At 44.3% G+C, this 23,831-nt stretch overlaps 1 protein-coding gene across 7 annotated transcripts in view; it reads right to left on the reverse strand.

Annotated features, from left to right (window-relative positions):
- The window catches only part of RASAL2 (RAS protein activator like 2), a 162,572-nt gene that overhangs the window by 17,212 nt on the left and 121,529 nt on the right, over window positions 1–23,831 (reverse strand). For all 7 annotated transcript variants that reach the window (XM_021545899.3, XM_021545896.3, XM_077785289.1 and 4 more), the window contains 8 exons: window positions 19,663–19,772; window positions 10,714–10,867; window positions 9,114–9,212; window positions 7,789–8,343; window positions 5,892–6,036; window positions 3,118–3,262; window positions 2,001–2,237; window positions 1,163–1,364 (listed from right to left, as the gene is read on the reverse strand). In XM_021545899.3, coding sequence (XP_021401574.1) covers window positions 1,163–1,364; window positions 2,001–2,237; window positions 3,118–3,262; window positions 5,892–6,036; window positions 7,789–8,343; window positions 9,114–9,212; window positions 10,714–10,867; window positions 19,663–19,772 — 1,647 coding nt within the window. The remainder of the gene's footprint in view (window positions 1–1,162; window positions 1,365–2,000; window positions 2,238–3,117; window positions 3,263–5,891; window positions 6,037–7,788; window positions 8,344–9,113; window positions 9,213–10,713; window positions 10,868–19,662; window positions 19,773–23,831) is intronic.

The raw sequence follows: 23,831 nt of genomic DNA on the forward strand, positions 1-23,831 counted from the left end.
GATAGATCCATACATCTAACCTACAGAAAGGGCCATGCAGATCCATACATTTGGAATCTACACTGTGTATATGTATGAGGTAAATTGAAAAACAACATCATAACTTATTATCAAACTAAGATTAATATACAGACTGCCTTTTTGAGTCAAGGGCATTTCAATGTACTCTGATGCAACAAGCTCAGATTTTTGTTTTTTTCTTTTAAATAATGTACAGTGAAAAAATAGATACACAACCAGTAACTACTTTGGCAAACCCTAATGCAATAACAATTAAGTGCATTGCTATTCACCTTACTTCTCCAGTTTCAAAAGAAACAATAATATACATGGGACAGGGACAAAATAATGCACCTCTAAGAACTGAAGTATGGAACAGTTCCAAGCACTTAAAAAAAAAAAAAAAAAAAGACTCAGAGTTCAGCTTTTCTGGGCCTTATCAACTACCTTTGCTATCAAGATTGTAATGATTTTGGTTCCTGCAAACCCACACAGCTAATGAAGAACAAAGCTCTGCCCTTCCTCCTTCTACAGCTAAATGGAAGCAGTGCTCATTGTTGGCAGTGTCTGCTGGGATCAGAACAGAACCTGGACACTGCACAAGAGCTCAGCAGAGAGCATCTTGCTCTGCTACAGGATGGCACTCGGAGCAGATCCAGCTTCTTACATGGCATTCCTTGCTTGCCAAAATCAAAGGCTACGGAAATGAGAGCATCTCAGCAGGCTTTGGATCGGGTTGCTGATGAGAACAGCTCCACAGGACCAACTCATTCCTCCATCAGAAGCAGGGGAGGGCCTGGTGTGCAGCAAAGCACCTCCCTTAGCACCACAAGGGCACAGCAACGTGGCCTTTTCCTGTCCAAATGCCTCACTTACGAGACAGGACCGGCTGCCCTGGGGATTTCAGATCCACTTCCAAGCAATGCCTTCAGCACCTGACCTTCCTAAAGGCTCTGCAAAGTGTCTGCAGTGCTGCTGCAGCCCAACCACCTCACACACCCTGCTACAGCCCTGATCCAAAACCACGGAAGGAGCAGTTGTGAAACAGCACCATCACACATTGCCTTCCAATGCTCCTGGCTTCCCTTGATATTCCCTAGTGTTTACTGTTGCTATGGTACCATCCCTGGATTCGCCATCCCAGGCCTCCAAACAGCTTTACCTTATCAAGCTGGGACACAACCTCCCACAGGAGGGAATGCAGCACCGAGAGCTCTTTGCCCAGGTCGATGTAGCCATCGTATCCAGGCATGTTGGAGATGGTATCTGGGTTAGAGAGCTCCCTCAGAAAACGCTGCATTCCTCCCCACTCATGTTCCAAAAATTCATTCATGAACGCCATGTACTCTTCCTTAATACCAAACCTGCAGGAAAGAGAGGTGGGGGGGAAGCCAATCAATAATCTCCACACAACATACAGAGTACAAGTGCTTACAGACAATTACTTAAATTCTTTAGTTTAGACCTGCCTTTCTGAAAATTTGGAATTTAAAAAAAAAAATTAAAAATCTGAAGATTTTGAAATCTTGGAGGAAAAAAAACCACATGGCCAATTTAAGAGCTTTGTTATACTTACTTAAATACTACTACCTCACTGTTTATATTACAAATCACATCTCTCCCTGCTCCCTCCCACGGATACTCTTTCTCTCCTCCCATGCAGGAGATGTGCCATGCCCTTTGTATCATTCAGCTGAGAATTCTGGAGGGAGAAAACATGAAAATCATGATCCTTGAAACAGCAAGGATCTTCTTTCCCTTTGAAACAGCACATACACTAACATGCTAGTGCATGACTCTTCTTGGTTTTATGCTGTGTCCCCTCCACAGAATTCAACATAGCTCCAGTCTGCATGTAAGGAGAACTTATCTGAGATGTCTCAAGTGAGAAGATTCCCCCTTTGCTAAAGCTGGTTTCAGTTTGCCAGAGACTCAGCTGCGTGTGAGCACAGCTAGGAATCGGGCACGGCGCAGGTTTGGGTTTCCCTGGCACCACCTACTTGGCAAAGTTGGCGAGGTTCTGGATGACTTTAGCAATGAGGGTGAGCGTGCGAGAGGTCTGGTCGTCAGGATACTCCTGCATGAGGTTGAAGAGGCTGGGGGACATGATGGCAGGGCACAGGAAGCGCAGGAAGAGAGAGGCACTGATCAGGCGCTCACTGATGTCCTGCTTGCCCCTGTTCAGGCACTGCTGCTTCCAAGATGCAAACACTTCCTTCAGCTCACGAGGGAACACGCTGAAAAGCACCAAATTAAAAAAAAAAAAAAAAAAAAAAAAAAAAAAAAAAAAAATTGCACTGGCAATGAGATGCAAAAAGTTGAACTGCTGATCAGTCACCCAAAATCCTTATCTGTGAGAAAACATCAGCTCTTTTTTTCTTTTTTTACCTCCCCCTAGTTTTCTCTTTCTCTCCAGGCTAGGTAATGTCATTAAGCCTCTATTCATAGATCCCCATTTAATCTGGTGGCACTTAAGTAGTCTTTAAAGCACCCCTTGTTCATGTGTGTTAAGTAAAGCCATTTCCAGACACGCTGATTTGCAAGCTAGGAACTACTTATCCATTGCTACCCTGGAGCTAACAGGGTGTTAGAATACTGAAAACAAACGAGGCAAACTGAGCTCATCTCCACATCTGACAGTTTTACCTTGCTTGTCAAGCTCTCAGTACTATGCCTTTGCTTCATGCCAAGCAGAAAGGCCTCTCTTCTTCCACTGCTACTCAGAAACAGAGATTAATAGAAATCTCTCTGCCAATGCTTCCTCCCTGTGACTTCCTGTTCAATTCCACACATCTGAAGGATCTAAAAGTCTTCTGTACACATCAAAACTTGCAGCTTTTTATGTCAAGTCCAAGCTAAGCTATTATCTTCTGACTTTATTCCCTCCTTATCCAGTCACACCCAGTATGTGTTCCCCTGGCAGAGGATTTGGGGAGGTGTGGTTTGTGGGTTGGGACCCCTCAGTCTGGGCACAGGAAGGCAGTGAGGAAAAGGGACAAAGCCTGGGAAGATGGAAGGGGCTGTGCTCCTTCCCTGTCCCACTGCTGCTCCCTCACCCTCAGAGGAACAGACACCGTGAGCAAACAGGGGACAAAGGGAGGGAAGAAGATGCCTTACCAGTAAGAATTGATAATCTTGCAGAAGACCAGCTCACAACACATTTTCAGGTTGCACTGATGATCTGCTAATTCACTCTGTGAGCACCTGCTGGGATCTGCTTCACAGTTTTCATCTGATTCATACACAGCCTTGATAAACTCCCCTGGAATAAGGAAAGAGGATGAGGAACCAGGGTAGTTACAGGAAAAGCTTACTTGACACACCTTTAAATCCTGCTTATGTCTTTCCCTGGCAGCTGCCTGTGCTGCTCTGGGTGTCTGCAGCTCAGCCTCCAGACACCAGCTGCTGGGGACACGACTCCTCCCAGCCCTTTCCCAGCAGAGCACAGCCTGGGCTCTGATGCTTCAGCCTCCCATGCCCTTGCTGTCCCCAAGCACAGGTGCAAAAACAGGATGGCTCTGCTTAGCAACCCTGCAGGCACTTCCCTTATGGCCTGGAGAGGAGGATTTGATTTGGTATTCAAACTGTGTTATCAACTGTGAAATTATCCACGGTCCTAGGAATGAAGCTGTGTGCTATTTGTCTTCATAATTTCCCCAGAAATTGCACAGGCAATGATATTTATTTATATTATTTCTAAATATGCCTTTTTTTTTTTTAATTTTAAAAAGTGTCACCTTGCCCTTGAATAAGAGTAATACCCAAGCAAAAGCTAGATGCTACTAATTTTCTCAACCTCTTATATCAACACCTTACAGCATTTTTATGGCCTGCATCTTTCAAGCTCCTTGGCATTTCCGTCACCCTTCCCTTTCAGCATCACAACAGAAACTGCTCACATACAAACCACATGAAGTTGGCTTTGTCTGACAGACTGGAATGAACTACTCAGTGGTTTCCCTCCTCTATATGCAGGCATTCCAAGTGATTTTTAAGCTGTTGGGTGTTCACTAGGAAAAACCCTTTATTCACTGGTTTAATGATTCAGTGTCTTTCAAGTTCATCTCCTCAGATGATCTCACTGGCTCTGAGCTAACACAAGGCTTATTTGTGGAAAAAAAGGGCTTGTTTTTAGTTTTTGCATTCCTAAAACCCCTTAAAAACCTCTCAGACCCTTCCCAAATCTCAGTTTGGTGTTGTTGCAAGCAAAGCAGGCACCACATTTTCTTAATTTTTGCTGAGGGCATCTGAATCTCTTACTTGCAAAATTGTTGGCATCACTTTTGTTGAACCAATTCTGTTTTAACTCTTGTTTACTGGATAATATTTTTTTATCCTTAAACATATTTGAAGCTTACTCTTTGTGGCCCACAAGATTCAGATATAAGATTCCCTTACAGACATGTTATATTGCTAACACCAACCAGTGTCGTTAATCCTTTCAAAGAATAGGGCAGCTGAGTAAAATGACATTTAAAACCTGACAAAGATTTAGATGGGAATATTGTCATGAGTGAAGTTGCCCTGAGCTGCAGACAAGCTGGACAGCCTTAGGGGCATTTTCCATCTCTCCTGCCTGTGATTTACCATCTTATCACTCAGTGCTAAATGATGTATTAGAAGTCATTAATGTTAAAATATTTAATGCAATTACTGCACATTAAGGAGCTTTTGCAGTCAGCTGTAATGGAGTGGTCCCACAGCTGACGTTCAGCCTGCTGGGAAGCACAGCACAAAGTACCAGGCTGCTTTTTCTCCATACCAGGTGAGAGCCTACAACTGTGACTTACACTCAGTGGTCCCACCCAGAATAGAATAGAGTAAGACCACCAGAAATGTCCAAACTGGATATAATCCCAGAGTTGACTACACTGGCCCTTGGAGCACTAATTTAGCCAGCTATCTCCTTGATGCCGTGCCAGCATCTGGGATTGCTGAGGACAAGCAAGACTGCTGGGAAAGCAGGCAGCTTGGCTTTTTTTCTCCTTTTTGTGAAAGGATGTGGTGTGGAACTTGGCTTTGGCCTGATCTTGTTTCTCTTGTATCAATTTCCAAAGTTTTCTTCAGCCCAGAAACAACAGGGGGTGGGTGGCTCATTGTGCAACTGTGAAGGAAGATTGTGTGGAGCTGCTAAAGGCTGACTGTGGTGAGCCTGTGGAAGCCAGCCAGCCTGGGTTTGGTCCCCTTTACTGCTGACTTTGTGTGGCCAGGAATTCCCCAGGCACTGGGCTGTGACTAGAGCAGAACCTTTTGGTGGAAGAGGGACAATAACAAAGTTATCAGAGTCCACCCTGGCAAGTAACAGTGGGCCCTGGTGGGGAGAGTTGGAGATCCCAGGATGGCATGGCCAGGCAGTTTTAATGAGTCAGTGAATAACGAGCACTCGGGATGAATGCAGGCAAGAGGCTTCCCAGAGAGGATGCATCTTGATCTCCTGTTGTGGGATGCTTGGCAGCCTTGCAGCCTCTCTCCCTGGCCTTGTCTCCCTAAGGACTATGTGTCAAAACCCCTTTTTCAAGCCTTTTTATATATCAGATCAAACAAGCACCATTCCTCACAAAGAAATTGCAGTGTTAAACCTATTTAGCATGCTAGAGACACGAAAGAAAGTTACCTAGAAAAACAGAACATGGTAATACAAACTTGAAGAGGGACTCAGCTACATCAAATCTTGCCATGCCTTGGGTGCTACTCATGCAGGCACCAAAGAACACCCTTCTGCACGTGGAGGAAGGGTATTGAGAGCAAGACAGTGCTATCTGTGTATGAGACACTCAGGCTGAGTGCTGAGGCTGTTTTTCCCATCCCACATTCCCAGCTGCAGCCATGCTGCAGACACAGCTCAGGGTCAGCCCTTGCTGTGCACAGGTTGCAGACAGGGGCTTTCTTACCCAGTGCATCCTGGAGGTACTTCTGTCCCACCAGCTTGAGGTATTCCTCAATAGCTTTGGTAGCAAGCGTGTTCTCCCTGAAGATCAAGACATCATGTTCTGCACAACGATCTACCTCAGCCATCACCAGATCTGTCAAGAAGTCCTGAAGCAAAAAGGCCAAATGGCAAAGGTGATTTTAACCAGCTCAGCTGTGCCAGGCTAACTGCAGAAGCCAAGAAGGAAGGATATTTTAGGATAATAAATGATTTCTCAGCCTGAGACAAGGGGTGCAGCTGCTACATGAAGTAAGGGCTGAGGAAATGGCCAGGTCTCCTCTTGAGTTTATTATATTTGAAGAATGATATAGATCACAAATTATAAAGGGTGAAGCAAAAGTCCCTAAAAAAAAAAAAAAAAAAAACCTTTACAGCCAAGCTTGTGTTTCAGTTTAGCTCCAGAACAGAACCTCTCAGCAGCTTGTTTATCAGAGGTTTTGTCTGCTGAAAGAAACTGTGCTATTATATTTATCTTTATCTTTATAAGGAATATTCCATACAAACATGGATCTAAAAATCCAAATTAGAAGTGACACACAAGTTATTACAGCTTGATGATATTTAAGTAAGATGAATGGCTCAATAAATTAAATTTACAAACCAAGAGTGCTTTAGGATTTGGGAAAAAAGAAGTTAACATTCAACTTAGTGGTTATCTACATGGCTTAACTCGAACTGTATTTGATTGTCCAGGCAGGAACTGTCAGCAAGCCTTGATAAAGAGAATAATCTCTTGATATAGGGTCTAATTCTACAGTAATACTTATTTCCTGAAGTGGTAACTTTATGTGACTAAACATTTAGTACTCTTGGTTTTCAGCCCATTATTGCTGTTTCTTTTCAACAAAATCCATAAGAATTCTTTTCACCTGGTGCAAACTGGGACCATCCAGCTGTATCCCCATCAGCAGAAGTATGAGCTGGAAACACCCTCGTAGGAGCTTTATGGCAGCCTGAGCCACCTGGTGCCTCCCATCAAAAGAGGTTCAAAACTTCACACACAGGAATGCAAAGTTATAACACTAATTTATCTACTTGTTGCAGCAGGCACTGCAGCAATCCAGAGCCTGTTTTCTAGCAGGGTTTCAACATAATCTTAGCTACCAGCTTCTCTCATCAGATCCCTTAAGGAACATGTTCCTGTCATCACACACAGGGCACCAGCCATCCCAAGATGTTTTCAAGGGGCAAGCAGAAAAGGACCTTTTCTGGAACAGTTAGGTGAGGCTGTCCCTTGAATGTTGTTTACAGCCATCCTTCCACATCTCTGTCTTTCTGATTTGTGCTTTACTTGCTCTAGCTGGATTCACTGGCAGAAGCTGCCTCCAGCATGGAGGCACACACAGCGTGGCAGCCAGATAGATCAATGCATGCTAATGCTTCCCAGAACTTCCCACGACCTGCAGGATACTCTCCCACAACCCATTTGAAGAAAGCAGTGTGCACCCAGAAGTCCTAAGAGCATGCCTGGGGCAGGTGGGATCACCATTAACTCGGTACAGATCCCCCAAATGGCTGCTCAAACGCTGACCAAATCGATGCTGGCATTGATCTGCTGACTCAGCGCTGACTCAGCACCGGCACCCGCTGCTCACTGTACCACAGGCTTATTTATAGAAGCACTTCTCCAATTCACCAACATCCTGTTCACTTCTCTCTTAACCTACATCCTGATTTTAGAAATGCAAGGGACACTCAAAGGTAGGTGCTGATTTTCACAATAACATGAAGTTATGGAATCTTCCCGCTTACACTTTGTACACCACATCTGCTCCTTACTGTCATGAGCCCTCCAGTTTCCATCAGAAGCCCCTTATCAGTAGTCAAAGCCACTCCAGACAAGAACCACCTTTGCTTACCTTGGCTCTCCCAGTGCTCTGAAGAATGTGCACCAAGGCAGAAGCCATCTCCTCCTTGTTCTTGACACTGATCACGGGTTCCAGCACGGAGCACAGCAGGGCGTAATTGCTGGTAACATACTCCCCAAATTCCTTGTACTGCTCCATGGGCAAGATGGTGATGGTCTGGTAGCGGGATTTGATCCGAATGGAAGGCCCCCCTGACTTGCCTTTGTTGGCTGTAGGGGTGCTGACTGGGTACCATTTCTCCACAAACTGGCGACCGGTCACGCTGGCCGTGGGAATGTTGACCAGGCCTACGTAATTGTTCTTGTCCTTTTTCTTCTTCTTCTCTACGTCCTTGTAGATGTGAACCGTGATGCTCTGAATGTGTGGGAGGCTGTAGAACTCAAAGTGCTCCCCCCAGAAAATGTTATCTGCTTTTGCTTTGCTGGTGGTGCGGGCAAAGAGGGTGTCATCAAGGCACAGCTCACAGAAGTATTTCTTCTTAGGGGTCAGGTCCTTGGCCTCTATGATCCAGAGGCGAAGCACGTTTTCAGCTCGACGGCAATTGTCCTGTGCAGAAGAAAGAGATCAGTTTTGATTCAAAACCCCTAAAAGTTCAATATTTCATCTCTGAAGCGGCATCAAAGTTGCTGCCTTTTCTGTCTGAGGTAAGGACAGAGCCAGAATTCAAAATCAGATTGCCTGATCTAGAGAGAACTGAAATCTCTAGAAAACTGGACATTTTATAAAACAGAGGCAAAGGGCTGTCTTTTGTATGTCAAGAGTGTTGGAATATTTTTCTTCTTCAAAAGCTGTATTTGAAATGCTTTAGAAAACAAACACTCTGCATGAGAGCCTGTCCAAAGCTGCCAGACTGGTGAGGAATCCCAGAGCCCTGTTAGCCTGTCCCTGGGAGGCAGGGTTGCAGCTATGGAGTGACTTATCAGACATTTCCAGCTGATCTGCAACTTGATTCCTTTCTCACTCTGGCTCCAGTTGGTTTAATGTTAGTTTTTTTGGGGTCCTAGATTAAAACATGACCCTTAGGAAGCCGTGCCCCATCTTTCCCAGGTGCATGGCCTCAGAAATCCTGTCTGCATCCCAAGCTGGCTCTGGGGCAGGGATCAGGAAGCATGCTGGTGTGTATTTACTCATTAAAGGTCTGACCTACTGCACTCCCTGGGATAGCACATGGCAGCTTTAGACACACGGATGAGCGGACGGCTCCCCAGACTAAATTAATTGAGGATGCATCTCTGGGAAGCCCTGGTACACTGGACTAAAATCCAATCATACCACCTCCATTCCCCCACTAATCTTATTTTTGCAGTTTCTATTACCTTCATTGGCTGCGATAGTCTGCGTATGTTTTCCATCCACCAGTCCCTCTCTGCTGCAGAGGAACAACTGAAGCATTTACTGCCCTTGGAGTAGGTTACCTGGAATGAATAAATGACAGACTGAGCTCAGGCAAGCCTAGGAGACATGGGAGAGGCTGCAAAAAGCAAGGAGGAAGATAAACAGTGCTTGAGGAACAAAGTAAATATGAAAAAGGGAGGTAAAAATACAGCGGCCTAGAAGGCAGAGAGGATGAAAGGCCCACAAAACGTAGAGAGCAAAAGAAGTTTGAGGTTATATAAAATTAGAGAAACTAAAGAATTTATATAAAATTAAGAGCACCACAGGCTCCTCTTAAAGACTTTTAAACAAAGCTTTAATCAGCTAGTTAGTATTTATTTTTTTAAACAGTTAATTGATCTGTGGCTATTAAAGCTTGCCGATTTTCCTGTTAAGGCCCAGGGGCAGTTGATTTGGTTACTGACAATTCATTAGCATAAGGCAAAACACACCGGACATACAAAATATTTCCAGGAGTCTATATAGACAGCAACAGCCTAAACAAACTGAGGGAGCTGTGCTCTGCTCCAGCCCTGACAGCTCTGCTTTCCCACTCCAGGGAACCACCTCGGTTTCCTCCCCTCTTACCCGGCCTGACAAGCCTCATTTACTCTTTCCATTCATTTGTGCTCACAATTACAAAGCAGTTTGAGGCAACAGCCTCAGAGCGAAGTTGTTGCCAATGTTTTCCACCCAACTCCCCAAGCCTAAGCAAGCTGCAAAGTGCTTCCAACCAGAAGAATGAGGCTGAAGCAAACAGGAACAGTTCCTGGATGCATCATGAGGGACCAGAGCCTGATATCCTGGTTTACTGCCAAAATTTTCCAGGTTGTAAACAGATCTTTGTTGCAGAAGTTTAGACACATCTGACTAATCCTGCTGAAGACAGAGTGACCTGCCCCTGCCACAATGGGTGATGTGGCCTCAGCTGTACCCAAACACACAGGGCTGCACTGCTGGGGCTGTGATAGCAGGGCTGTGCTCACACACAGAGTTTCTGCCTTTTCTGGAGCAGAGCTCGGAGCCACAGCCTGCAGCCTCTGCTGAAACAGCAGAGGGATCTTTGGATCCTGCTTCACGGTGCAATGGACACGTGCACAGCCACTGAGGCTTCTCCTTTGGCAACTGGAAAGCACTGAGCTAATGGAATGGGGCTCTGACTGGAAAACTAATTTCTTGGTTACAATAAATTTGATAAATTCAATTTTAGGTGAATTTGGAGAGGGTGAGCACACAGCTAATGTACATACTATGGCATATCCATTGTGCTGCATGTATCAACCACACATTTGCATGCACACTACAAATGCTTATCAAACTGAAGAGATTTTTCAATTAGGAAAAGACTTCTCTCTGTTGGCATCAGTGACTGATACCATTAGCCTCAAGGACTTCAAAAGTCACATGGTGGCTCCACATCCCCCACCCAAACCTCAGCAAAGCAGTGGCTGCTGCTCTGTTTTCCAGTCCCTCAGTCCTGCAGCAGCATTCCCCCAGGGTTCAGGGGGACTGGCAGCTGCCCGTTTTGGAGCCTGTCCCTACCTCAAAGCAGAAGTCTCGTCCAAGGATACTGTTGTGGAGTGGTTTGACAAAGACTGCTTCTTCTGCTGCAAAGTCCAGAGTCTCTATGGTGCTGGCTTGGTTCAGTAAAGACTCATGGGAACGGGACTCCTTCAGCTTGGGCAGCTCACGTGGTCTGTAGGACAAGGAGGAAAGGAAATGTCTTTTTTTCATCACAATTACCAAAAAGAGCTGGTAAGAGCCCAGACAAAGCTGCAGCTTGTCTCGGTGCTTATTCAGAGCAACTTCCACAATTAGTCTGCAGACCTTATGAAAATAACATTAGGCCAGTAACCCCAGACTCCCAAGGCAATTTCCAGCCTAGGAAGTCCATTCCCACTGACCTAGAAATTATAGCTGCCAAGTTGTCAGTGAAAGAACAGCAGCAAAAAATTCAGAACTTTACTGAAATTTTAAAAAAGCCCATATAGGTAGCTTTAGATGTAATACTGAAAATACTTGTTACTAGCTAGATTAGTAGACAGATGTTGTGTATTAGCAGCAAAGAGCACATGGATCCCTAAATCTGTAACCAATGCAGAATGAGGATTTCTCATTACAGCAGATGACCCTTCACAATGTATTTGATTTTTAACATACAAAGCCTTTACACTAAAGTCAAATAGAAAAATTCCATCCCACTTCCCAATTGCTCAAATCAGTCATTCTGCATTTTCTTTTTCAGCTGCTTCTTCCAACTTGAATTTCCAATTTTTTGGATACTTTCTTTCTCTTTTAACTTCTCACTGACACCTGGCTGCTCTTCCTGTAAATCCCTGAGCTCCACCAGAGCTGAAATCTCCCAAATTCACAGCACCTTTTTATCACGGCACTTTTCTCTTTGTCCCCACCAGTTCTTGAACACATCTCAAAGACATGTCCCTCCCTCCGCCATGCCACAGCTTTTGGCAATCAACAGTGACATTATCAAATGTGTTTTAACCCTTTCTGTACTCTCCCAATACGATTTAATGCAACATTTGTGCATAGTGGGGAGCTCTGCTGTCAAACAGCACTGCAAAATGTGCCCAATTTAGAGGTGGTGTGGCTTCTCCTTCTGCCTCCAAACTGACACCTGCCCTGGAGGCTTCTGCAACAGTCATGTAACACCTGAGGCACAGCTTGCATCTCAAGGTAAACATCATGTGCAGACACCTCTTATTTTTCCTGTGGCAGGAATTCAGTCACATCCTTCACAGCTGACCAACAAGAGGAGGAGCACAGAGTCCCAGCTTAGCAGAGAAGGAGCTGTTGACCTGGCAGGTCTGGCTTTTGTTAAAATCTTTAAGTCCCTGTGCTCAGTGATCCCTGAAGGCGAGTCCATAAATGTGCCTGCCCATCTAGCAAGTGTGACTGGGCACAAGGAACAGATGTGGAAGTAGAGAGGCATCAGCTCTCTACACATCCCTCAGAGAAAGACAGTGCTCCTGTGTTTGTCCTCACAGTATTTCCTTTTTGATTCAATTCCCAGTATCAAATGGAAAAGGTTAAGAAAATGTTATTTATAGAGGAAAGAAAAGAACAGCTATCTCTAGCAGCTTCCCTAATTTTGAAAAGTAATTAGTTTCTGTACACTTCCCTCACATATACGAAATAAGAAAGTTCCTCACATTCATTATCCTTAGCAAAATCAAACTCCTCCTACCTGTAAGCAATTCTATAGGGGAACTCAGAGGCAAAAAAATCCCCAAACATTTGGAAAAGGCATCTTAACGAAGGCTGCTTAAGAAAACCTTGGGCACCATAAAGGACACAGGCAATGCAACAGGCAGAGCTCACCCAGCTGCTCCTTTGTATGGAATGAAGCACTGAAGGTATTGGAGCAGATTCACACACGATAAGATTTATGAAACAGTGAGGGAGAACTTTGTTCACATTTAATATACTGAATGACCTAAGTGCAGGCAGCAAAACCCTTTGATGGGAGGAATATTCCAAAGACACTGATTTCAGATGCAAAGCAGCAGCCTCAGTAGGAGCTTTGGCTGTGCTGTGCTTTGTTCTAACAGGTTCCAGCAGCAGCTGAACCAACGCAAACCCAAACCTCAGCCATGTATAATTGAGCACTTGCTGCAGTTAAGGTAGGGCAAGTCTAAAATAAACACACCACAATACGCCACTTTAATGTCATCTCTGCAAAATCCTCTCTAATTTCTCCTCTCAAGAAAGCACTGCTGAGGTCACTTGGCTTCTGTCCCTGCCTCAAACTCTGAGCAATTCCTGTCCTTACAAAGTACTGAGAGCCTGGAGCCAGCGCCCGGTCAGTGGAGGAAAGCATGGAGTGAACACAAAGAGGGGTAAGAGGAGAAGGGAAAGAGAAATAATTACCAAAGAAAGGAGGGGGAAAGGAAAAAAAAGGTATGTAGCAAATTCCAGTTAAGCAGAGGCTGCACATGGAGCAAGACAAGGCAAGCAGACCTACACGAAACAATTGTAGAGCCACTTAGCAGAGCATCTCCAGATCATAGCGGTGCCACATGCCACAGCCCTTCCCTCCAAACTTCCTGCTCTCTGCTACATCTCAGACAGCAAATCCTGCCCAGAGAGGAAGAAAGGCACCAACAAATCCAAGAGGAGTTCTTCCTCAAGCCTCAGGTTACAGATTTCGGAGCACCACCGTGCCAGGCAGATAGGCTGGGGCCAGGAGAGCAGCCACAGCTATGGCGAGGAAAGCTGTCTCCTTGTTGAGGAAAGCTGTCTCCTTGTTGAGGAAAGCTGTCTCCTTGTTGAGGAAAGCTCTCTCCTTGTTGAGGAAAGCTGTCTCCTTGTTGAGGAAAGCTCTCTCCTCGGTGAGGAAAGCTCTCTCCTCGGTGAGGAAGGCTCCCACCCCACAGTGCCTGAGGCTCCTGCCTGCTCCTGGGTTACCAAGGCACATCATCCCCTAAGGAGACTAGGGGGGGCTGGCAGCCAGCAGAGGCAGCAGGCAAGGGGAGGCTGCTCTGCAGGCGTGGCTAAGGTGACCTTCCCAGACAGAGAAGTTCCTCCTTGTCCTTTCCTACGAGTTTGATGAGATCCAGACATTAAAGGCAACATGAGAGAGCGAGGAATCTTCCAAGAAAGCCTCCAAACAGCCTCTGGGAACAGGGCAGGGGCAAAGGCAGGTATGCACAGCAGATGTACTCCAAGCCTGCACATCCCATCTTGCAAGTCACACCTTTTAGGAGCATCTCTTCTGCTCCATTGCTCTTCTGACTAGTGGGCTGTGAGCATTTGGGTTTGTTGCAGAGCAGCTGGAGCACTGGTAGTTTTGTTGACTCAGGGTCCCGTGGCAGACAAATGCCAGTCTGTTCCAGCAATCCTTTGAAGTTATCATATTTAAAACAGCTCAATAAACTGATGAAGTTGTTTAGAATTGGCACTCTATCTTCCATAAACATCAGAACATCCTAAAGCTGTTGGTTAGGTGCAACCACATGCATTTACAAACACAAGTACATGCATTTGTGAGCACCACAGTATAGATTTCATCTATTGATAGATCTGCAAAGCAAATCTTTGACTTGTGCCTATATCAGCAGCATCCCAATCAATACAGGCAATAATTATACAGAAATAATACTTCTCTGCTGCTTTAAAGCCTCATCTGATATGCTGAATCTGTAAGAAGGAAAGAAAATTGCTTGCTGGCTTCCTTTTGCCATAGACACCACTAATTCATGTGCCAGTGTCCAGCAAAGGGGCTGGATTAACAAGGTCCTTCCTGCATTAGGTAGGAAGCTACTGGGAAAATGAGTACTGCTCAGACTCTGTCAGCACAGAGGTAATCCCAGGGAAGCAGATTACTGTAAACAGGAAGATCACACATGCAAAAAGTGGGGGAAGGGTTGTTTGTACAAATCTGTTTCTGTTAAACAGCTCCATTAACAACACAAATCCTGTTTTAAATTACAACTAACCTCCCATGATCAACTTTTTATTCTGTTGCCTTTTCTATGTCTGTAAGCAACAGAGAATGCAAAGGAACTACATGGGAGTTCAAATAGTTACCAAAGCACCAAATAATTATTATACATTCTCCATAATTCCTTTCCCATAGGAAAAAGAGACAGACAGAAGAGGAGCATGTCAGGGAATATTTTAAACTGCTCACCTCTTTTCATATGTTTTGGAGTACTGGTCTTCAGATCTGCATCACTTCCTTGTAAATCAGAGCCCAGACAATGCCCTAAACCACTGACCTGGCAGCAGCACGCAGCTGCCACTGAAAAAGAGCTCTCCAACCACCCCATCTTGCTGGCCCAGCCCCAAGCTGACCCCTTCTCCTTGCACACCATAATTCAGTAATTTTCCATGACAGAAAGATCTCGGTTGTAAGCTGGGAACTGGAAACCTCTGGCTTTCAGAGCCTGCCCATGGCACACAGCAGCCTATTAGCAAAGTTCTATTATATTCTACTGTCTATGAGGCACGTTGAATAAAGGGTTAAAATTCTAATTGCTCTGGTTATGAAGCTCTCCTGCTGATTTTGACCTATTTAAAAGCCAACCTACAAGGCACAAAAGACTTCCAATTACCGAGCTTACCAGGGAGAGCTCTATATTACTTGTAAAACAAGCCTGTGGACATCAATAATCCAAAAGATTTGAAAAAAAAGTTTAATAATGAACTTTCCTTTACCAAACTGGTGTGAAAGGAAAGAACTCAGCCCAAGCACCCAGCTACAGCCAAGTCTCCAAACTGCCTTAAACCAAGCTGCTCATCTGCATGCTTCAAATAACTCCAGCAATCTCCATGTGCTGGGAGACACACCCCAAGAGCAGACAGTCAAATTCAATACTTAGCCACTCTGCAAAGTCACAGGAGAGAGCCTGGACTGTAATGCAGTGAACTCTCTGCTGTTATCCCAGCTCCCAGCCCTGTGGAACGGGACCCTACCGTCTCCAGCATCACCTGCAATTCACCTGTGCTCTGCCCGTGCTGCAGCACCAGGTTTTTCCCTGTCCAAATGCTCATTTTGTAGGCACCACACCCCTCTTCATTTTCCAACTGCCAATTATCTGAACATCCTATTACTTGGTCAACAATTCTACAAGTCTAACCAGTTTTATTATTTTTTTTTTCTTTTTTGAAGAATCGGAAACTTAGGGTAACTTATTTATCTGCAAGTTATACTCAGGTGTGATTAAATGCTGCGGTTTTTTTGAATATATTTTTCTAGTCTTCCACTGAGATTCTGGTGTTTTCTGGCAAGGTCCAACCCAAAGCCTCATTGTTTGAATCCTGGATTTGCAAAGCCCTTCCCTGCCTGCCTGCTCTCCCTGCAGATCACAGCTTGTCTAACAGACACCTCTCAGGGTTCAGCCAAGCAGGCTGCTGAATTTCACAGCAGGAGAGCTCTCCTCTCTCCTCTGGTCTCTGCTATTAACATTTCCAATTGGTTTGTTTTGATGGACCAGAAATGCTTAATTGATGCAGTTTAATTTCCCTGCTAAACTCAAGGTGAATGCTTCATGGAGGAGCCTGGGCTTTGCAGAGAAGCATCAGCCATTAAGAAAAATGTATTTACAAAGGGGTCAATAAGCTTGCAGGTGGGAGAGAGCAGCCCAGCACTAAGGGGAAGGTCTGTGACAAACACTGGGGTCTTGTTCAGTTTTTAGTGAAAAAACCAAACAACTGCTGAAAGAAATATGTTCACCAAACCAGGAGTGAGGCATCCCTCCAGAAACAAACCACTCCTCCCTCCCCTTTCCCCACACTCCAGTGTGCTGATAGCTACAGATATGCTGAATGAATGCAAGCTGGGAGTGAGTCAAGCCTTAATAACGCATTGTGTAACACAGATTTCCATCCTGACAGCTAAATCAGGGTGAAAATCCCCCACCCTTTTTTTCAAAAACCGGCATTAAATTAGAATGGACCTGAAAAACACGGCAGGTTTTGCTTCTATGATTTACCTGTGCTATTTTCTCATTGCAAAGAGGCAAGGAGGGAGGAACAGGAACTTACCTAAAGTAGAAGAAGCTGTGGCTGGAGGAGTGGTACCGTTTGACCATGAAGCCCAGAGCCATGGCTACCTGCTTCCCTGTGCCCTGCCAGAGCCCATTCCGAGCCCTGCTACCCCTGGCTCATAATGCCATAAAATGACTTTTAGCAAAGCAGGAGGATTCCCACGTGGCTGTAAATCCCAACAGGGCAAAGCCCTCCCAGCTGTCTGCAGAGCTTTGCTGCAGTCACTGAGACCATATGCAGCCAGACACAATCATCTTTGCTCCCCCTCTGTAAACAAAACTGCTGGTCCTCTTGGAGATACTCTCAAATTCCTCGCCAGAAACTGGAAATATTAATTTGGTCTCTCCTTTCAAACAAAATTTTCCTTAAGCATTTTCTCATGCTTTTTTTACATGTTTTATATATTATGGACACTGAGAAAACATTACAGATGAGTGTGTGAGTTGAAAAGCTCAAAGGATGCAGGAGGAAACAGGCTGGAAAAGCTGTGAAAGATGCCACAGTGACACGGTGCCAGGATGCCTCATGGTGAGAGCTGTTGGAAACCTGGTGAGATGCTGCACTGGCCACGCATTGAGGAGCCTCATTCCCACCTGCCCTGGCTCACAAAGGAGTCCTGGCTCACAGTCGAAGTCCTGCTACATCAATGTCTTGTAAAGACAACAAATTCAAGCACAAAAAAACCACCAGCAAACAACCCGAGCCTGAGTAACAGGAGGGATGTGAATTACAGACTGAGAGGTTATAGATTTATTCCTACAGGACACCTGGATGCTGATCCATGTTTCTAGAGGGGCACCAGAACTCTCTCCTCTCCCTATCCACTAGCCCAGACACACTGAAATAAAGTTAAAAATCAGAAAAGGTACATTGGCCAATTGCTTTCTGCTGAAACAGAAAATCTGATTACAAAGAAATCTGCAACTCATCGCCATCCCTGCTCCCTACAGCATTCCTGACTCCCTTCTGTTTTAAATCAACTCTGAAGGGACAGCATCCATCCTCTGTCATTGTCCAGCATGGCATGCAATGTTACAGTATCCCAAATCTTGATGTGCACCAGGATAACTAATCTTCCTTAGTCCAGAATTTTAGAGGTATTTATCTGTAAAATCTCCACTTTCTTGTCAGGTCCCGAACACCCCATGAAAAGGCAACATGACAGCAGCCTCTATTTTCCTCTAACCCATGCAGGTTTTAATTTATGAAGCTGTATAATACTTTCTTTGAAGGCAGGGCTCTTGTGTTTGTCAGAGCAAGAAAAGGGAGATGCTATCAGTCATCCTGGCCCTGAAAACCTGTGTAACACCATGACATCACCTAGAATCACCTGCTTGAAACGTGAAAGGCCTGACTCACCAGGGCAGGGCAGGAAAGTTCTCACTGCTACAGACTGAGAGGCTCATGCAGAATGGGGGAGAACAGAAGGTGAGAGAGTGGCAATTCCTTCTCATGAATTTAGAGCCAGCTCTATGTTCAATAATGCCACCATGTGATCAAGTACCTCGATTTTATGCTTTTGTGCTTTCAGACCATCAGAGAAAATTCACATTTCATTTCAGTCTAGTTGAAAATTTGTGCCTACATTGGCAGGGAGTAGAAGGGGGTCTGCTTTATAAGAGAAGGCAGCTTTGCTGTGTGTAACATCATGTCTTAAACCAAAGATGTAGGAATTAATTACAGCTACATTTATTAGCTTTCCCAGAACAACAGTGCTTCCCTGACACTACAAAAGCAAGTATCCAGCATGAGTACCAAGCTCAGGAAAGACAACCAGATTATTTGTGGCAAAGAAATTTTCGCATTACAAAAATTCAAGCAAAGCTGCTTCCAAAAAATGGTAAAAATAACAGGTACTTGATTACCTGGTAGCATTATTTAAGATGCTTATGCTCACTAAGTTGCTTTTGTAGCCACGTTGCAACACCCTGAAAATAGAGATTTACAGGAAAACTTGCATCAAAGCAGCCTGGGTGGACTACAGGAGCAATGCCATCTAGATGGTTAGTCACATCTGGTAAGCAGCAGGCTTTTCTGTAACTCCTGATGTTAACAGACCTCCAACATCCACAGCCTTGCTAGCTCTGTGATTTTATGGTCTGCCTTTCAGATGGAGAAGGCAGCACCATTGATTGAAGCAGCACAGCGTGACAGATACAACTAATGAATTCAGCTCAGCTAAAGGAAAAGGGAAAATGCACTGAACAATGTCAAATCACAGAAGCCTGCCGTGGCCTCGAGTACAGGCCAACTTACTTTTCACTCTATCTGCTTCTCCTGCTGGGCTACCGTGGAATGTGGCACAGAATATGTTTAATAAAAACAGTCAAGGGACTTTGCAAACAGTTAGGAAACACTGTGTGTAAGAGACTTTGCTTGCCTCTTATAAATCCATTCCCAGCCTGGTTCTCCAGCAGAAAGCTAAACAAGCAAAGATGACCAAATGGAGTACTAAGATTATCAGAAATTAATGAGTTTTCCAGTTTCCTGAAAAACAGATCACCTGTTCTTTGTGGTAACACTGCAATAACCAAAACACCAACACTGCAAGGGTCCTCAGTGTTCCTGAATTGCACTGCACCACTCTGGGCTGTGCCAGCGCTGGTGGAACCACCCTGCTCACACCAACACAACTCCTCATCTCACCACAGCACTGGCCTGCAGGCAAGCCCTGCATGCAGCAAGGCAAATTTCTCTCCAGTTGATCAATCCCATGGTTTTGTATCATAAAATTGGAAGTCTGCAGCTTATTTGAAACAGATGCAGGAAAAGGTACTGGAGTCCATCTGCTTAACCTGAGCTTTTTGACAGCTGTGAAGAGCAGCAGTTTCCCATCCTGTATCAGCAGCACACTGCACACTAAACTTCTGACAAGCCAGAGGCAGCCCCACAACCCCACCTCGTGCCAGCTGGACAATAAATCCCCTTGTGGCTCTCCTCCCTGAGTGCACTCACGTGTTGGGTGTCAGCCCTGCACCTTACCTGTCCTCAGAATTGTTGGGAGAGGGCAGACGGAAACTTATGTTCCTGTCCAGCTTGGATTGACTCTTTGTCCTCTTGATGGATCCCTTCAGGCGCTTACTGAAGAAGCCCTAAAATGAGAAGGTGCAGAAATGAAACAGGGAAACTGATGCCAATAATGAATTACTCAATGCACTGTCACTGAGCCCAAACACAGAGGTTTGATGCCAGTCACGGGACTGGGATTGCTCTGAGCAGGAAGAAAGGCAGGGCTGGATTGTCAGTGACAGTTCCAGGAGGTGAAAGCCTCAATTGCAATAATTAGCACTACTCGCATTACTGGGGCACTTCAATGGATTCCAACTATTATACAAAAGACCCAAACCCCACAGTTACCATTTAAAAAGGAGCAATCTTCAATATCAGTATTTGTCCCTACTTCCCCTCTACATGCCATGTTTTTAATTCTTGGTGGGCTTAAAAATACAGAGGTCTTATGAACTTCTATTGAGCCCACAACTGCAGCCAGGTTTGCCTTTTTAATTGAGATATAGCACATTAAATCTTACAATAATTCATAACTTCAATAATCTGGCTAGCCAGAATAGAAAATTTCAAAGCATTTCACACACCAGTGGCTTCAGATGTCAGTTATAATATTGGTAAGAAGCAAAGCTCAATTCAAAAACCTGCTTAGGATCTAAAAATAAAATAAATTTTCAAAGAATTTGTCTTCAGACTACAGTTGTTCACCCAACAATCACAGTTAGTTGGAGGGAGCCTCTGAGATCATCTCCTGCTCGATGGGGATGTACTGCCAACACTAGGTCAGCCTAATTCTGACTTGGTCTAGCCAAGTACTGAAAACCTCTGGAGACAGAGGGAACTAAGGAAGGGGAATCTGCTTTCTGCATCTGAAGACTGTGCTACATTTAAGACTGCCCTTCAGTTTCTGAGCCAGAGGCTCCTCAGGGATGAAAGCTGCTACATTCTCCTGATAAAGTGGACAAGAAAAGGCTTGATATCCAAATACTGACACCCCCCCACCCAAAAAAACCCCAAAACAAAACCAACAAGAAAAAAAAAACAAAACCAAAGCAAAAAAACCCACAAAAAACAAACCTCACAAATGTATACAATGTGCTGAGAGAAAAGGTACTATCAAAAGGGAAGAAGTGCTTTCAGCTCTGTGTGCCACTCACACTCAGCCCATGATGCTGCACTTCTCTTGGTCCTGGTATTGAAAAAGTGCCCTTGAAAAAACCCTTTAATCAATAGATGCTCCTGGGCTTCTCTTGGGGCAGTTGCTGGAATTCAAGTAGAGGATGTACAGCACTTTCAAAGGCACTTTTGTATATTCTGACCTCTCAGCATAAAAGGTAACAAACCCAGCCACAGGGATTCAGATCTGGTGGACCCTGGCTTCAGTCCAGTACCTCTCAGTCTACTCCAACTGCAAACATGAAATACCACAGCCTTCTCCCCTTAAGGGCAAATAAGACAAAGCTGACCCAATTCAGCAGGGGTCCAGAAGGATTTATATTGAATAATTCCAAATCCCACTCAGAGAAGGATGGTGAATATTCATCTTTGTGTGCATGTACAGTTTGAAATTGGTACTGCTTTCACATGGAACATGCTCTTGATTTAATTGAGCATAATCTATACCCCAATGAAACAAATGTTCTATCTGGGGTTGAATAAGGTTAACCGGAGTTGACTATACAAAAACAAACAAACAAACAAAAAAATGAAACCAAAACCAAGGAGGATAAGAACATACTTAAAGACAAAAATTTATTCAAACAAAGGGTGTGCTTATTGGTCATCCTCAAGAGCTGAAAACCTTTGCAATATTTGCTCTGTGCTGGCAGCTCATGCAGGGCCAGTGCTTACAGATGGACAACCTGGGAGCAGCATGAAAAATTCAAACGTGCCAGAACTGAGCAGCATTTTTTGATTTCCATTTGCCAAAGGAAATGCTTTTAAATACTGAATGCAGATATACAAAAGATGTAGTGATGAAAAACAAACTTCTATCTGCAACAATACACCCTAACTGGAAGTTTTATTTCCTTTTACTCCTATAGACAAGAAGACCCTGCCAATGTTTATAAAGCAGCCTGCACTACTAAACATACAAAACCATCTTTAGTGCTTTTCTTATTGTCTAGGTATTTCTCCTAAATAATTATTTCAACACAAAACTGACTCTTGTTTGGTTCTTATATCCAAATGTAATGGAGTGTCTGAATTTTAAGAATCATCATGGAGCTTCTTTAAAACAGTGGGAATTTTACTGCTTAAACAAACACCATAAGACAAAAAGATGTAAGTTATTACCCAAACTGCACGAATTGATGAGACTATGTTCTTAATCAAAAAAGGTACAAAATATTTGGTAGGATCAACTAACTAATTAAGATGAAATTTTCAAAGGGACAGATTTGAGGTTCACACAATGAGATGGAGCTCAGTGCAAGTTGCCCTCAGAATCACAGGTTTAGGGGAACAGGGATGGAAAAGAGAGATGGGGAGAGAGTGATGGTGCACAACCAAACACACAATCTGGAATAGGTCAGGGCAGGTTTGTCACCTCAACCAACAGCATCAAACACTGGCCTAAGAAAACCTAATGATAACAATCTCTAAAAATAATTCAGTCCCACTGAGAATTGTATTCATCTCATTTGGAAGTTAAGCCACTCGACTCCCCTGCTCTGCCAAGAAGCAATCTCCACAGGAGAAGGGATAATTCAGCAAGCTGTTGGAAACTTCCCCTCATAGCTGCACAGGGAAAGCACAGAAACTCTCACCCCAAGTACTTCCAACCCAGGAGTGGTGGTTGTTGAGGGCAGTTTTGGCTTTAGGAAAAGATGACTTTGTGCCAAAGATGCCAGCTGGCTGTTTGTCCCTAACCCGAGCAGAGCAGCACAGGAACTGTCTGACAAATTCAAAGACAGCCCAAGTATGAGCTACTCAACTCCTGAACTGCTGCTCCCTATGGACATGATGATTCTCCACTCCAGGGAGAGCAGCCCATGCATAATAAATAATGATTGTCCTGGCTGTTTGGAACGGGAAAGGTGAACTCAGCCATGAACAAATGAAACTGTGTATAACCATAACACAAATCAGCCAATATTGATAAAATGCAATGGTATCAGTGGAATTTCAAAGCACTAAAAGTAGTGTAAAACGGGCAACAAAAAAAGGTCCATCTTACACACAGTGCTGTCACCTACATTAGCTCTTTCTGGGGACAAACACACTGCATCTGAGCCTTGCAACACATCTTGAACATCTGTAATTCTTGATGAGGAGCACCAATGCATTATTAATAACACCAGGTGGGTAACTTCATTTACAGAGCCATGAGATTCATCATCTCTGAGAGGAAGGACTGGATGGGTACAAAGATAACCCTCAAGTGACTGTGGATGACAGCAGAACTGCCTCCTCACTAACATGTGTGGTGAGGACATGAAGCATTTTATTCCTTAAGCTGTTCACAAGCAACTATCAAGGAAAAAAATAGTGTCAGAGCCAAGTGAAAACACTGTCCTGTGCCAGTAATGTTGTAAAGCTATGGGAAGGCAAAGAAGCAGGGGAAGATGGCCAGGTGGTAAAATGGAAAGATCAAACTAGAAAGATATTCCAGGAATGAGCAAAACGGTGAAGTTTACTATTCCTTGCAGAACAACAGCAAAAGGTGAATTTAACTTAGCAAGGTGAAGTTTACTTATGAGCCCAGTAACACTCAGCATTAAAATATGAGCAGTGACTCCCTTTGCAAAGACTCTGAACCACTCATACAGTAGAAAAGCAGATAAAAACAACCTAGACACACTTTGGTGTTGATATACAGATCAAGACAGAGACTTACAGCAGCCACGTTCCACCATCTACTCGCCAGAAAGCCTGGCACTGTGGCACTGGAGAGGAGGTTTGTGCACAGGCACAAAACAATAAAAAGCATGTTTGAATGTCCAAACAGAGGATAAAGCCCAATAAAAGCAGAGTGGTGTTATGTAAATCTGCCATAGCTTTGACACTAATGCATCACTCCTCTGATTTTCTCATCTCAGCAAGAAAGCTAGAACAAAACAGAACTCCAGAAGTATAAACTGATTAAAGGCAGACAAGAGGGGGATTTACAAATGATATATTTTAAAGACCAACTATTTATT

The sequence above is a fragment of the Lonchura striata genome, chromosome 9, assembly GCF_046129695.1.
Source record: "Lonchura striata isolate bLonStr1 chromosome 9, bLonStr1.mat, whole genome shotgun sequence".
NCBI lineage: Eukaryota > Metazoa > Chordata > Aves > Passeriformes > Estrildidae > Lonchura > Lonchura striata.